Source organism: Caretta caretta, chromosome 5, assembly GCF_965140235.1.
Source record: "Caretta caretta isolate rCarCar2 chromosome 5, rCarCar1.hap1, whole genome shotgun sequence".
Classification (NCBI taxonomy): Eukaryota; Metazoa; Chordata; order Testudines; family Cheloniidae; genus Caretta; species Caretta caretta.
The window spans coordinates 52,229,259-52,245,981 of NC_134210.1; the positions used below are offsets into that span (position 1 = coordinate 52,229,259).

The window sequence follows — 16,723 nt, forward strand, 5'->3', positions numbered from 1 at the left end:
TTAAAGGGCTCTTTAAGAACATATACAGAGAATTCAGTTTATCTTCTAACAATTTCCCAAACACATTAGGGGTCAGATATTTTTTAAATGATGCCGTAGTAAGAAAATACAGCCCATGTTACAGTTGAAGTATGAAGAATTAAAATAATATGTAATGTCTGAATTAAGACAATTCAAGCCAAATCCATTTTGCCTGGATTTTGGGGTAATCTCAGTAACCAAACTCATTTCCATAATACTACAGATAATTTCAGTCTTGTGAAGAAATAAATAGAAGAGCTTTGTGAAAGATTTCAAGATCATGGAATTCTCAGCAAATTAAATCAAATATGGCCAGGATTGCTGAATCCTTTTTTTCCCCACATAGCACAAAAATTCCTTCCTACTATTTATTGGACCTGTAAAAGAATTATGTCAGTATACGTTTATCTTTAGGGCAGTTTCAGGACCTAAAATCAAGGTGTTCAGCACTTTTGAAATTCAGGACACTTTTATTTTTGTGCCTTTATATGGATTTAAGAAACTAACTTAAGACACCAGGTTTGAAACATTTGGCCTGAGTCTTTATTGAAAAAAGGTATAATGGAATAAATTCCTGATTCAGTATTCTTTTACCACCAGAGAGGAGATATTTTCTTCATCAATAGCTGCAGATTCCAGGAAATTCCCATGGGCTAAAAGCCATGCCAGTTAAATTGGCTGGATCAGGTCCTTAAAATGTTAGCAGAAGTTTAGATATTGGTGGGAAAGGAGGACAGCTTTGGGTCACATTTATAATACAAGTGGTTGGTTGCACCTTAATATCATTCAAACTTGGAAACTAGATAATTACATGTAAAAACACAAATTTAAACATTGTATCTCATTTTCTGTAAACAAATTTGGGTTTGGAAGTGAATGTGTATGTACCCCACAATTAGTATGCAATTTAAGTAATCACATATGAAAATTTGGTCTTAAGTGCTTTTGCTATCTGCTTAGACCAGTGGTAAATTTGCTCCAGTACATGCTGTAGGTTAAAACTCAGATATTTTTTATTCTGGTATGTGTTCCTCTATGTATATTGTGACAGACCCAGACCAGTGGGGTACAGGAGTCTGGTCGAAGGCAAATATACTGGTCACTGGATGAATAACTTTCTGTTCCCTGAGTGACCAGAGCAGGGGCTGCACTAGAATAATCAAGAACCTGCTAGAACCAATTAAGACAGGCAAGCTAATTAAGACATCTGAAGCCAATTAAGAACATACTAGAATCAATTATTGCAGGCAGACTAATCAGGACACCTGGTTGAAAAAGGACCTCCCATCAGTTCGTGGAGGCTTGCAAGGTGCGAGAAGGTATGCTGCAGGAGGACTGGGGAGTACAAGTATGTTCAGGCTTCAGGAGGAAGATCCTGGTGCAAGGATTAAGACGGTGCTGGGGGGGAGGCCATCGGGAAGTAGCCCAGGGAGTTGTAGCTGGAGCTGTCATGCAGCTGATACAGGAGATGTAGACAGCTGCTATCCACAGGGCCTTGGGCTGGAACCCGGTATAAAGGGTGGGTCTGGGTTTTCCCCAACTCCCTGGTCAGACTCAGGAGGAGTTGATCTGGTCTGTGAGCAACATCAGAAGGGAAGGTCTAATTTGGAAAGGGATCTGGCCTGTCCCTGACCCACTAGGTGGGACAACAAAGACTGCAGGAATTGTTCTCCATTTCCCCAATGCTGGCCAGTGATGAGGTTGGCTGAATGAACGGCAGGTTTGAGCCTCTAGTAGAAGAGGCCAAACCGAGGGCTGCCATGAACCTCTGATTTGAGCAAATCCGCCCAAAAGCACAGGACCCACCAAGGCAGAGGAGGAACTTTGTCACCATATTAAGGAAGTGAGTAATATTATTTACTTTCTCTGAGCCAACATTTTATTACCAATATGTTAAAAATAAAAATACAATTTATATTACAGTTGACCTTTAGTACAAAAATGAGTTTTAGTATCTTCATTGTTTTCTTACTCCCTGAGGTGTATTATATATTTTTAATAAGCTTCAGAAGCATTTTACAGCTGTTAGCACATTTTCTCATTGTTTAGTAACTTGATAATACACTATTTCCTCAGTACATGGTTCTTTCTATGATATATGCCTCATGATAAAAAAAATCTCAAACAGAAAAGAAAAATCTCTTTCAGCCTCTCACGTTGTAACAACCCTCTTTTTAAGATTTTAAGGGCCATGTTTTCAAATATGGCCTGCTGTATTATAATGATTTGGATCCTAAAGAAATTTTTTCAAGAGTGGTGGCTCTTGTTTTAACCCAGTAACTTCATGGATAGCCATAATTCTCAATATAGTTAAGCATTACAATTAGGGCTTATATTGTAAACATCTTAAAATAGTCTTTGCACTTTTTTTTTCAGTGCATTAAACTCAAAAATGTTTCATTGACAGATCTGATTTTTATACTTGTGGATTTAGTTTTAGGGCTAGATTCACAGAGGAACTTGAGCACCTAACTGCCTCTTTAGGAGCCAGTGACATGCCCTGTTCAACTTTTGCCTCACTCTGTAGGCATCTGAATGCCCATAATTGCCCAAGTTTCTGAGGGTGGGCATGTGCAAAGTCACCTAAATCTTGATGGTGCCCAGCATGAATGAGCTGCTCAGAGACATCACTCATGCCTGAGCTTAGGTTGGATTCTCAAAATAGGCACTCCCTGCTGGCTCTGAACCAGCACAGGTGCTCTGAGCACATTTAATTGTCTCAAAAGACAGCAGTTGCAAGCAGGTTGGGCATTTCGGAGACTGGCTGGTGTGTGTATCGTCTAATAGGCCAGGGGTAGGATACTCATGTGAGAAACCTGTGTTCAAGTCCCTGCTCTGCCTGGTTTGGAACGTGGACTTATGCCTGGGTTTTCCATATGAGTGTCCTGACCACCAGTCTGTTGGGTATTCTGGGGTGGGTGTCTTTCAGTCTCTCCTGTTGAAGCTCTCCCACGTTACATAAATACTTAAATATTCATGGGGGAGGAAATGTGGGAAATTGATTCTGCAGTGTGGTGGTTCAGGCACTCACCTGGGATGTGGGAGCAGTAAGTTCAAATCCACGCTCCAATAAATATTTATACAAAGTGGAACAGCTTCAACAGGAGAGATGGAGAGCCCTAGCACAGAATAACCTATAGCCCAGTGGTTAGGGAACCTACCTGCAATGTGGGTGACCTGTCTTCAAGTCCCTGCTACAAATCAGGCAGATCAAGGGTTTTAGAACATGGAAGTTCCCTAACCACTGGGCTATTGGCTATAGCAGGATAGGAGTCTCTGTTTTTTGGTGAGCAAGGGCTGATCTGGCTTAGATGCCCAACTCCAGGACAGAATCCCAAATAGAGATATGCCCCTCCCTCCAGCCTGTCTGTCAGGTGCCTAAGGCCACGATCAATAGGAATTAGGTAGCCAACTTCCTTAGTGGATCTGGGCCCTAGGTCCTGCCCCTTTCTGCATTTCATTCCTAGCTAGCTTCAGTGACTCCCCACACAGCATACTGGCTTCTGTGAATCTCTTTATTGGGTGTCAAACTCTCCCCATACAATGCATGGGGAGCCTGGGTACCTAACTCAGGGCAGTGAATTCCAGTAGGCAGCAAAGTGCCTACGTGTTAGGAAAGGGCGGCTTTAGCATGGGTTCAATTATGCCCACAGAAGTCACTCCACAGCAGTAACTCCTGTCCCATGGGGCTGGGCCTGGCTCCTCACTCCTGGCATTGCAACCTGGAGCATGGGGTCATAGCACCCCCTCAGGTTTGGCGCAGCTGCCCCTCCATTGGCAGTTTACTCAAATACACCCATTGAATTGGGAGGCTACATCTGTCCCTGGAGTTAGATATTGCAATGCCTAAGCTTTCTTTAGCTCTTAGTTTACAACCAGATTGGTTTCAGAATGACCCAGACTGCTTAGCCTTTGCATTATATTCCTTACAGAGTAAGTTTCTAACTACAGAGATTTAAAACAATAGTTTTTCAGAATAGTCATTTAAAGTCTATTGCCTTATAATTTTGAAACATTTTGCAAAAAGTAAATAGAGCTGTAGTGACAATTTATGAATTAATACTACTGTTCATCAGCTGGTTTGTGTGAACCTTTTGACTTGATTTGCTAGTAGCTTGTATTTGCCATGGAGGCTTTTGGCAAAAAAGTCAAATGCATACTTGAAATTATTTCTGACACGAGAGGTTAAACATGAAAGTTTCAACAATATGATTCTCATACCAAAAGGATTTCACATAGCCTGAGGACCTATGATAGTAAAATTAAAAGACAGAAAGACATGGAATACTCTTGATTTTTCCTGCTTTTTGACAGCCACTCATCAGAACAACTCTAATGCTGTACCTATCAGCAATTATGTGCTGAACATATAAACAAAAAGGCTGGTGTAATGGATGTTTAAATGTCTCATTCTTAAACTGGTGTAGCCCCAAGCTCAGGGCTAAGAATTAATAATCCCTACTTCCAAGCCTCACAGAGTTTGAATGATTGAACACATTATGATCAGAATACACGTATTTGACAATTACTGAAGAGGAATGATTCTATTATAGATTAGACATGGTAGTCCATTTTCCCTAAATTAAGTTCTTCATCTTTATACTGTCTTTCTCTCTTAGCTAATAGAAATGGGTCTCTTTTCCAGCTCTGGAATACTTCAGCCAGCCATCTTAGAGTACCCTGATATTATAATCAAAGAAATGAAGGAGAAGGAGAAATTCTTAGCAACTCAGATTTGTTACAAGTGGCAATTTAGTGGTTGCTCTCTAACAGTCTCCTATGGAAACGATCTAAAGGGCCAATTACTGCTGTAAGATTATATAACAGATAAAAACTTAAATCTTTAACTTGTCAAATGTTGTTTTAAATGTGTGCTGAGGCAAACTATTCATAATTATACTTTTAGAAGTATATTTAGATGAATAGAAGTAAAAACTTCATCTAGAGTCACAGATTCCAAAGCCAGAAGGGACAACTGTGATCCTCTAGTTTGACCTCATGCATAGCACAGGCCATAGAACTTCCCCCAAAATAATTCCTGCTTGAACTAGATCATATCTTTGAGAAAAACATCTAGTCTTGATTTAAAAATTGCCACAGATGGAGCATCCACCAAGACCCTAGGTAAATTTTTCCAATGGTTAATTACCTTCACTGTTAAATTTTATGCTTTATTTTCTGTCTAAATTTGTCTAGCTTCATTGGCCTTATTATACCTTTGTCTGCTGGATTGTAGAGCCCACTCTCAGTTTCAGGGTAACTGCACCTGTATTCTCCCTCCATGATCTACCAAGGACACCCACTTTGGGCTGCCAGCTCCCAGCCATCACCTCTCTTGGGTGAAGACCCACACCTCACTGCCTGCTGACTAGGTTTTAAGGCTGCACGTTTCCCTGCCTTACACTGCAATATCCGCAGCAAGCCAGACTGTCTAAACATGCCAGTAACAATGCTTTGCATTCTCTCTTAAGGTTATGGCCAGTGTATTGCCTGTGGTTATAAGTTACCGCACTGTTTCTTTTAAGCAAGCACATCTATTCTTAAGGATCCTATAATCGAGGAGCAGGATCCATTGTTGGTACAGCAAACCAACTTCTTGTTCTCACCAGTGACTCTACTGTGGCAGGCCCCTCCTCCCCCTTGATGTCTGAAGCCTTTAAGGCATACCAGGATCTTGAGGCATATGTCTGCTACCATGGGCATCCAGGCAGAATTCCTGCAGGAAAATACACATAAGCTGCTGAATATTCTCCAACCATCTGCTACACTCCCACTTAATGAGGCCTTCTTGGAGCTGGGAAAGGCCCCCTGGAGTACTCCAGCTTCATTGCCTCCCATGGTGAAGCATTTGGAGAAGCAATACTTCATATCTATGCAGGAGTTTTAGGGCTTCTATTCCCACCCAGCCTCTTTTGCATTCACTGCAGCAAATGATGGGGCATGGCAGGGAAGATATTAATCCAACCCTAAGGACAACAAGTCCAAGAAGATGGACTTGATGGAGAGGAAGATTTATACCTTTTCTTCCCTGCAGATATGCATAGCAAACCGAAAGGCATTGCTCTCTAAGTACGATTTTGTTAACTGGACAGCCATGTCTAAGTTTGCCGGCAAGTTGCGAGAAATCTCCAGGGAGGGCTTCAAGACGTTTGTTGCAGAAGGCTGTCTGGTTGCGAAATCTTTGCTGCAGCAGCTCTGGATGTGGCAGATGCCTCAGCCAGAAGTACGGCTTCCACTATAACCATGAGGAGGGCCTTATGGCTGCAGAACTCTGGCCACCTCAACTTTGGCATTTCCTGAACCTTAACTGCTTCATTTTTCACCCTTAAAGTTTTTTAAATCTGTTTCATTTAACACGAAGTGCTAAAGCCTAAAAGATCTCTGTTACTTTGCCCCTGTAAACATCTTTGTATTTGTCACTCTATTGTTTGGCAAATTATATCGCATTGTTACTTTTATCACATTTACCAGCTGTAGAAATTTTTGAATATTGCAGTGTCAGGGTCCCTTCCCCACTCTGAACTCTAGGGTACAGATATGGGGACCTGCATGAAAGACCCCCTAAGCTTATTCTTACCAGCTTAGATTAAAAACTTCCCGAAGGTACAAACTTTGCCTTGTCCTTGAACAGTATGCTGCCACCACTAAGCGTTTTAAACAAAGAACAGGGAAAGAGCCCACTTGGAGACATCTTCCCCCAAACCCTACACCCCCTTTCCTGGGGAAGGCTTGATAATAATCCTCACCAGTTGGTACAGATGAACACGGACCCAAACCCTTGGCTCTTAAGAACAATGAAAAATCAATCAGGTTCTTAAAAGAAGAATTTTAATTAAAGAAAAGGTAAAAGAATCACCTCTGTAAAATCAGGATGGTAAATACCTTACAGGGTAATCAGATTCAAAACATAGAGAATCCCTCTAGGCAAAACCTTAAGTTACAAAAAGACACAAACAGGAATATACATTCCCTCCAGCACAGCTTATTTTACAAGCCATTAAACAAAAGGAAATCAAATACATTTTCTAGCTGGGTTACTTCTAACTTTACAGGAGTTGTAAGGCTGCATTCCTGATCTGTTCCCGGCAAAAGCATCACACAGACAGACAAACCCTTTGTTTTACACAACCCCCCCACCCCCAAGATTTGAAAGAATCTTGTCCCCTTGTTGGCCATTTTGGATCAGGTGCCAGCGGGGTTACCTTAGCTTTACAGGTGAAAGGATTTTGCCTCTGGCCAGGAGGGATTTTATAGCACTGTATACAGAAAGGTGGTCACCCTTCTCTTTATATTTGACAGGCAGCAACCCAAAAACTAATTAATCATCTATTAAGCAGCAAAGTTGGTATATTTAGCATTTATATGTAGTGTGTAAATCTTACAAATGAAGATTTGATAGGTTTATTTTCTCTTAAAGTAGTACTTAGAACTAATTTTTCTTGGTGTTTTGTAACTTTACTACTGCTGATGGTGCAGGATATGACCCTGTGGAGTAGTGAGTGCCTCCTGTGAGATGCTGTACACCTGCAACTCCCACTGAAGCCATTGGGGGAACTGGGAGCCTTCAGCACCCATAGTAGATGTTCAGTACATGGTTGACTTGGGCCCATAGCCTAAAGCCATGGGGCTAGATCACTTCCTCCCATAGATACACACATGAGGTGACCAGAAAGAAGAAATTAATTTTTGTATTGCCCAGGTAGTATGTATCTAAATACTACCATACGGTGATGGATGCTTTAAAAATGCTGGTGAATAAATTGATGGATCTCAGGAAAATAATAGCTGTTTTTTTTAGAGGTGAGATGATGTATATAAAAATATTTAAAAGATATGCAGTGTATTGAGAGCACTAACAATTGTTAAGAGTTCAGATTTTGAGTTGACTCTATTCATCCATGTCCTTGTGATGTGTCTGCATTTTAGTGGTTATAATAATCATAACATTTAGCTACCATCCATATATATCAAATCTATAAAATGCAAAAACACTAAGCAAAACACTCCCATGAGATAGGTAAGTATTGTCAATTTTGTTTTACAGTTGGGGGAAATGAGATTAAATTACTTGGCCAGTCACCAGGGGACTGTGGAAAATGCAGAGTGAGCTCCTGAGTACTCCAGTGCAGTCTACTAGCCAAAAAACACACACACCTTAAACTCTGCTGATGCTAGCTGGGGGATCAGCAGGAAGGGCAAGCACCTCTCTGATCTGCAAATCCAGGAGAGGAGAGACCTGCCCACCTCCAGGAAAGATGTCTGCCAGTGAAGGCAAATATAGATATAGGCACCCTCCCAATTAAAACTATAGTAACCTTCTTCCAAACAGCAATGGCTGCTATTGAATCCTCCTTGCAGTTGCTATCAGGCCCAAATTATCAAGGAATTTTAGGAAACTTATAAAAATGAATTTAGAACTTGCCCTCTTGCCACTAGCAGAAGACACCAGTCAGTGGTAAGTGGTCTCTCTGAGTCTCGGGGGAGGGCGGAATTAACACAGTTAAGATTACTTACCTAAATGTTTGTAGATTGAGTGGGATACCTGTCACCATCTTATTTTAAAATGTTTAATAAGATTGTCAAAACCTTAACTTGGGACATTGGCCTGGGCCCCATATAATGATGTTTCATCTCCCCAGTGATGGGGATGGTTTCAGAAACCCAGAACTATTTTACTTCTGTCATGCTCACATCCCAAGCCCCTCACTGGTTCCAGCACATAAGAATAACAAGCTCTTATGTGTGGGAATTGAAAGAATTAATGGTGCTCTTAAGATCCTCATGTTAGCCTACAGAGAAAGAGTATCCTCTGTAGGGGACACCAGGAGAGGATTTTGGCTAATCTTTTACATTTTCAACTCTGACACCATACAAAAGCCACTATATGGGGTAATTCTAATTTACAGTTTGGCTTCCCTTCGAGAGAATGGATAGAGAGGCATATTATGTGTTTGGTGATGGAGGTATATAGTTGCTTTCTAGGTGCTACATCTCTAACTTCTGGTCACAGAGATACAGCAACATGTATCTGCGGAATCATTTATTGACCTATCACTTGAGCTCAGATGCCCTGGGACTGCCTGACTCCCTTGAAGTAGCTGGTGTAATAGAGAAGCTCCACAAACTCCCCAGACCCATGTCATCCATATACGCCTTTTTGACAAAAAATGACACTGAATCTTGAAGACCTTACTAAAACTTGGGATAAAGAGAGCAAGTCCTTTAAAGGCCCCACAGTAGTAAACTGTATTACACAAAACCTGCTTCTATAGGTTTATGTTTAATTCAACAAAAATAATTTATTGAGAATGTATTAGGCAGTCTTTGGTGTCCAACATTAAAGCTCTTTCTGTGGATACACATTGGTAAAGATAAGGGTATTCTGCTGCATGAATTTTGGCAATATCTGTAGATTTAACATCTGTTTTAAAGTTGACAATAGAATTAAAATGATTTTGGGTTTTAGCAATCAAACATTGGTCTAGAACTACATTTTAGGACAGTAGTTTTCAACCTTTTTTCATTTGTGGACCCCTAAAAAATTTCAAATGGAGGTGCGGACCCTCTTGGAAATCTGAGACATAGTCTGCAGCCCTGCTGGGGTCTGCAGACCACGGGTTTAAATCACAATTTTAGGATATTTAGCTGTACATTTGGGTCTCTTATCTACACAGCATGCATGGGTTCTGAGAGCAGCTGTGGTCATGAAGCGAATGATCTTCATGGTGGTAAAGTAAATTAATGCAGAGAAAGAACAATGATATTCTGACCTACAGGCCAAAGAAAGGGTCACCTTCTGCCACAGGGATCAATGACACATATTTGAGTACTGCAAGTATTTAGGTAAAGTTACTTAGGGTATGTCCATCAATGGCTATTAGCCAGGATGTGCAGGGACAGTGTCCCTAGCCTTTTTAATTGCCAGAAGCAGGGAATGGGCAACAGGGGATGAATCACTTGATTACCTGTTCTGTTCATTCCCTCTGGGGCACCTGGCACTGTCAGAAGACAGAATACTGGGCTAGATGGACCTTTGGTCTGACCCAGTATGGTCATTCTTATGTTTTTATGTGTACAATGCAATTAAAAACTGGCAGCTGGCCAGGGCCAGCTGGCTTGGGCTTGGGCTAAGGGGTTGTTTAATTGCAGTGTAGACTGTGGCTCATGCTGCAGCTGAAGCTCTGGGACTCTCACAGGGTCTTAGAGCCCAGGCTCCAAGTCAAGCCTGAACATCTACATTGCAATTAAAGAGCCCCTTAGCCCAAGTCCCACGAGCCTGAGTCAGCTGGCATAGGCCTGCTGTGGATGTTTAATTGCAGTGTAGACATACCCTTAGTTATCAAAGACCATTGGTAAGTTTTTGCACATGACTTGTATACATCAGATTTAGACTTTGTATCTAAGTTGTGATGTGACTTTAGTATGTGGCTTTATGGCCTGATTTCAAAGGTGCTGATCATCTCACGGCTCCCAGTTACTTTAATGGAGCTGTGGAATATTCAGCATTTCTGAAAATCAGATCACTAGTGTGTCTGCAAGAAAATGATCTCTAAAATCTGGTTTGTCAATCTGCATATTAAATTTTAAGACTGTGGGTAATGCATGGGTGTTTGCAAGAAGAGCAGTAACGTATAAATGGAACATATTCAAAGAAAGAAACCCGGCTTTTCCATTTATTTGCTTTTTAAAACAAAAGGCAGAATTGAGTACATGGAGTTTCAGTTTTTTCTTTGCTAACTTAGGGCACACCAAAGTAGACTACATAACAATACAGTGAAACATCAGATGTGGTCTAAGACGACTTAGATCATGTATCGGGGGTAACAGTGTTAGTCTCTATCCACAAAAACAACAAGGAGTCCGGTGTCACCTTAAAGACGAACAGATTTATTTGGGCATAAGCTTTCGTGGGTAAAAAACCACTTCATGCATCTGAAGGAGTGTTTTTTTTACCCACAAAAGCTTATGCCCAAATCTGTTCGTCTTTAAGGTGACACCAGACATTTTGAATTTTTTTCTAAGGTAGTGGTGTGTGTACATTTCTTGGGTGGTGACTCTTAGATGCTCCTGGAATATAGCATCGAACTCAGCCATCAGCTCCACAATTTTAAGGAAGTTTCCATTGTTTGGCACATACAGCTGATCTGAAGTGCCACACAGTGGTAGGTTTTGAGTAGCAAGCATTCTCACAATGGCAGTGAGCCTTGTCAGAACATTTTGCCAGTAAAGACACTCTGATGCAATCTTCTCTTGATGCTGATCATCTATGGTGGCCTTTAACCTTAGTCTCATCTCATTCCACCTATGGAATGCTTTCCGGTGATTTGCTGCCTTCTCATGGCATGCCAGATTTCTAGCCAGATTTTTCCAGTCCTTTGTTCCTGTGGAACCCAATGTGGCTGGAACAGTAGACTGGAAGAGTTTGCAACAAAAACAGTATGCAGCATTCTGGGTTTTTGAGTACATAAGCCATGGCCTCTTCACTTTGTCACCATTGGGTATTTCATGCCAGTAATGTGTTGGATGGAAACTTCTATTTTCATTGTCTTTGGGAAACATGAAGCTTTTCACTTGCTGTGGCCCATGCAGTACAAGGAAGTCCCTGAGACTACTGGTCAAGTGAGTCCACAGTCCTGGATCATCTAGACTTAAGGAACTAAACTCAGCAGCAGCTGTTTCTTGCGCCTCCACCACACTCTTCTCTGATCTACATTTTTCTTCAGGAATATGCATGGTTACATCCATTTGAGATGGAGATATGGATGCTGCAGTAGCTGCCAGGTCACCTGCACTCTGACTAGCTGGAAGATCAGGCATCTCCTCACCATTCACATCCTCACTGGGGCTGGAAGGCTCACCGTGAACATTTGTGTCTATGTATCTCAGGAGAGCTTCTTCCTGCTTAAATAGAAAAGCTTTCTTTTTCCTGAATGCTGCCTCAGAGGGGCATTTTGTTCTTTCACTCATGACTGCTGTTCTGTGCCAGCTATCGTGGCTCTCTTCACTCAGCTGAAGGGGACAAATAAGCAGGCTGGTAGCAGGGCCTGAGTGAGGGATGATATCGGCGTCTTAAGGGCCTAACTGGCTCCTACTACTTCAGTTGACTGCCTGTTCCCCTCAAGTGGGTTCAGGGAAGCAGCAGGAAGCTCCCTGAGAAGCTGGTATTAATCAGTCCAGGCTCCTGGGGGTGCTAGAAAGGTACATAAGAGGCTCTGCCTCCTCTCTCTCCCTGCAGCTCCTGCTGCTTTGTTATTCCCTCACCTTTTCTGCCTGCCTGTTACGTCTCTTGTGCCCTCCTTCCTCCAGCATAGCACTCAACCATCTCTGTACATCTAGAACAGAGAGAATACATATGCACCAGCAGCAGACACAATTTTCTACTCTCTGGGTCCTAGTGGCGCCTCCCCACAGTCTGGCACCTGAGGCGGCCGCCTCAGTTCACCACGTGGTAAGGCCAGTCCTGAAAGTACAATAGAACCTCAGAGTTATGAACACCAGAGTTATGAACTGACCAGTTCACCACATACTTCATTTGGAACCAGAAGTACACAATCAGGAAGCAGCAGAGACCAAACAAACCAAAAAAACCCCACCCTGCAAATATGGTACAGTACTGTTGAGTGTAAACTACTAAAAAAAAAAAATAGAGAACAGCATTTTTCTTCTGCATAGTAAAGTTTAAAAGCTGTATTAAGTCAATGTTCAGTTTTAAACTTTTGAAAGAACAACCATAACATTTTGTTCAGAGTTACCATCCTCCAGTCCCAAGGTGCTCATAACTCTGAGGTTCTACTGTACTGCCATGTGTGGATCAGAGGGAATTTTACTCCTAGTCTGTGCAATAAACTAATTACTTTAAAATTTGATGAAAACATTTGTGTGAGGGAGGAGAGAGCAGTGGAGTTTGCACAAGAGGAGAGATCTTTGAAGGTTTTTCTCTCCCCCCTATTCTTTTGCAGAAAAGTAGAAGTAGTCTCTGTAGGTTTCCTCTTGTTTTCCCTTCCAGCTCCCCTGAAATGGGATTACTATTCCCCTTAGCATTACTTTTGAAATAGTCTCTATAGGTTTAATTTTCATTGTGACTTTTAGTGCTACAATTTATAATATGTAAGCCTAATTGCTTCTTCAAGAGGTTAACTGTGAAAGGAAAAGACATTTAGCAGAGAAATGTTACCTAGGTTACCCTTTATTGGCTAAAGCCACTGAGATTTTGTTTGCTGTGCTGTTTATGGGCAATTAAACCCTTGAAAATGTTTTAATATGAAATTTCCTTTGATGTCGCATTTTAAATGCTAGCCACAGTATAATATGCCCCAATATAAAGAACCTGCCTGAAATGCATATCCCCAGTAAAACAAATTTGGGTTTGAAGTCTAATCTTTAGTATAAAATACAGGACCTAGTTGAAAGATCTACAACCTATCCTGAAGGATGACCCATCACTCTCACAGATCTTGGGAGACAGGCCAGTCCTTGCTTACAGACAGCCCCCCAACCTGAAGCAAATACTCACCAGCAACCACACACCACACAACAGAACCACTAACCCAGGAACCTATCCTTGCAACAAAGCCCATTGCCAACTGTGCCCACATATCTATTCAGGGGACACCATCATAGGGCCTAATCACATCAGTCACACTATCAGAGGCTCGTTCACCTGCACATCTACCAATGTGGTATATGCCATCATGTGCCAGCAATGCCCCTCTGCCATGTACATTGGTCAAACTGGACAGTCTCTACGTAAAAGAATAAATGGACACAAATCAGATGTCAAGAATTATCACATTCAAAATCCAGTCGGAGAACACTTCAATCTCTTTGGTCACTCGATTACAGAGCTAAAAGTTGCAATTCTTCAACAAAAAAACTTCAGAAACAGACTCCAACGAGAGACTGCTGAATTGGAATTAATTTGCAAACTGGATACGATTAACTTAGGCTTGAATAAAGACTGGGAATGGATGGGTCATTACACAAAGTAAAACTATTTCTCCCATGCTTATTTTCTCTCCCCTCCCTCCCCCCCCACAATTCCTCAGATGTTCTTGTCAACTGCTGGAAATGGCCCACCTTGATTATCCCTACAAAAGGTTCTCTCCCTTGCTCTCCTGCTGGTAATAGCTCACCTTAAGTGATCACTCTGATTACAGTGTGTATGGTAACACCCACTGTTTCATGTTCTCTATGTATATAAATCTCCCCACCGTATCTTCCACTGAATGCATCTGATGAAGTGAGCTGTAGCTCATGGAAGCTTATGCTCAAATAAATGTTAGTCTATAAGGTACCACAAGTACTTCTTTTCCTTCTTTTTCAGTGCACTTTTCTAGAAATATAACAAGTTTTGGTTTGCCTTTAAAAGAAAACAAAAGCAGAACAAAACAGTTGGAAGCATTCTCTCAACATACATTCAGTCCTTCTCACAAAGTACACAAGTTTTAATCTGTCCTTTCATTTGTAACAGCATAAGAGGCTTTAGCAGCTGTTTTTATTTAATTAAAAAAAATCTATTCAAAGTGCTAGTTATACAGGAGAAAGCATCAAGCACCAGGACTCAGTTGTGAGGGACATCAAAAGCAGTACAATCAAAGACTGAATGTAACAAACTTAGTTACAATTAGAATGGATAATGTGAACTTCCTAAATATACCTTCAAATCATTGAATACTTTCTAATTCAAGTACTTGAAACATAAAAATGTTCTGTTCATTAGCATACATAGTATATTATAATCAGGGCTACTAAAGAACTGCAGAAAGAAATTGTGGAGGAAATCTAAGGCAGTCATTTTCTAGTATGTTGCTGAAAATTTATATTAAGAAAATAGAGTAGGAAACGGACATCTTCACAACAGCTGTTGGGACATGATACAGTTGACAGACTAACTTGGAAATCAAGGAAGTGAAACTTAATGTGCAAACATATCTCCTCTTACTCCCCTTCCCACTTTCTAATCACACCAATTTTTAAAGAATGCCATGGAGGGCTTTCTTTATTGGCTGATATAGCCTGAACAGTACTGTCATGCTTTTATGAAAGGACATTTCTTCTGCAAACTTTTCTCCTCTACATTTTTGTCATTTTATTCCCCTATTTGTTCCTCACTTCCATTTTCTAAACCATATTCATCGTTCTTCCACAATCTTCCTGTCTGATTTTCTTTGTCCCATGTCATACATGCTCGCTGTCTCCTCCCCACCCACCATTTCTTGTCTTTTTAGGGGATTAAGGCAGACAACCATCTCTCAGCTTATTACTGAAAGCTAAGCACAGTAGGAAACTATTTAGCTATAGTAGGGAGGAATTTGCTCATGTGAATCCTGCAGTATTTCTGTAGCCCAAATGATATTTGACGTATTCTGCATCTGCTCCTTTTCTTTCATTACACAGAAATATCTGTTGTGGTTTCACTTTACCAGCACTATTAATGTATTTTAAGGGTTTGTTTTAGCTACTTGTGCATTTGGTGTCATCATGGTAATTTTTTCCTACAGGATTTAACAACTCTGAACGAATGTGTGACAAAGAGTTCATAATACGCAGAGCAGCCACTAATCGTGTCCTGAATGTCCTGCGTCACTGGGTCTCCAAACATTCTCAGGTATTTTTCAGTTCCACTTTTACAGCTGAATTCTACCATGTACTCTCTTTCTGTGACTTGCAAATGGAAAGGGTCACGATCTTTTCTTCAGCCCAGTCATAGAATTCTTCAATTCTGGCTATAAAACGTTCCTGAGTAGTGCTGCTGTGTAATAATGGTCAAATCTGAAGTCAAACGGCATGAGAAGATAGTGCCATAAAGATAATATAGACATCTAATTTATTGAAATAAATTATTGCATAAATGAAGAATCCTTCATACCATTTTGGAAAGCTGTTCTGATAACTTACCAGTTCAGGTACAAAATTATTCACCTTGTACAATTTTGCAAGGCTGCTTTACTATAATAAAGCATGTTGAAACAGACAAGGGAAAAGCCCTAGAAGAAATCTATATAACAGCTATCTTTACAATAATAATTAAAACTACAAGTTTATTTTAGAAACATAGGCCTTACCATATCCATTATTCCATTTAGTCTGATATCTTGCCTGACAGTGTCTGGTGCTTTACAGCACCTGATGCTTCAGAGGAAGACAGATAAATCCCCATAATACTCTAATCCAGTCATGCAATGTTGTATAAAGTGTGTATTGTTAGTTTCCTGCCCCCCACATCCTGAAGTGTCTCGTCTGTTTTATTTACTTCAGACAATGTCTTAATAATGAACAAGGCTGGTTTTATCTTTTAGATAGTCAGTGCTCATATAGTAAACAGTTCTGGTTCAAATACACTTATTGAAGGTACTGAAACTATTTGTTCATGAACATAGTCATGTGTTTGTGTATCGAATAGTTGCAGAGGTGCACCCCGATCCTGCAATATGCACAGACAGATTCCTGCACAACGCAAACTGTGCTAAATGAAAAAACAACCTGATTAACAGAATTTCATACATAGCACCAAAAACAGTGAGGAGTCCTTGTGGCACCTTAGACACTAACAAATTTATTTGGGCATAAAGATGCATGGAGTGAAAAATACAGTAAACAGGTATAAATATACAGCACATGAAAAGATGGGAGTTTCCTTACCAAGTGTGGGGTCAGTGCTAATGAGGCCAATTCAATTAGGGTGGATGTGGCCATTCCCAAC

At 40.8% G+C, this 16,723-nt stretch overlaps 1 protein-coding gene across 2 annotated transcripts in view; it reads left to right on the top strand.

Annotated features, from left to right (window-relative positions):
* Nucleotides 1-16,723, top strand: part of RASGRF2 (Ras protein specific guanine nucleotide releasing factor 2) — a 216,088-nt gene that overhangs the window by 140,992 nt on the left and 58,373 nt on the right. For both annotated transcript variants that reach the window (XM_048850622.2, XM_048850621.2), the window contains exon 18: nt 15,522-15,628. In XM_048850622.2, the coding sequence (XP_048706579.2) occupies nt 15,522-15,628 (107 nt within the window). The remainder of the gene's footprint in view (nt 1-15,521; nt 15,629-16,723) is intronic.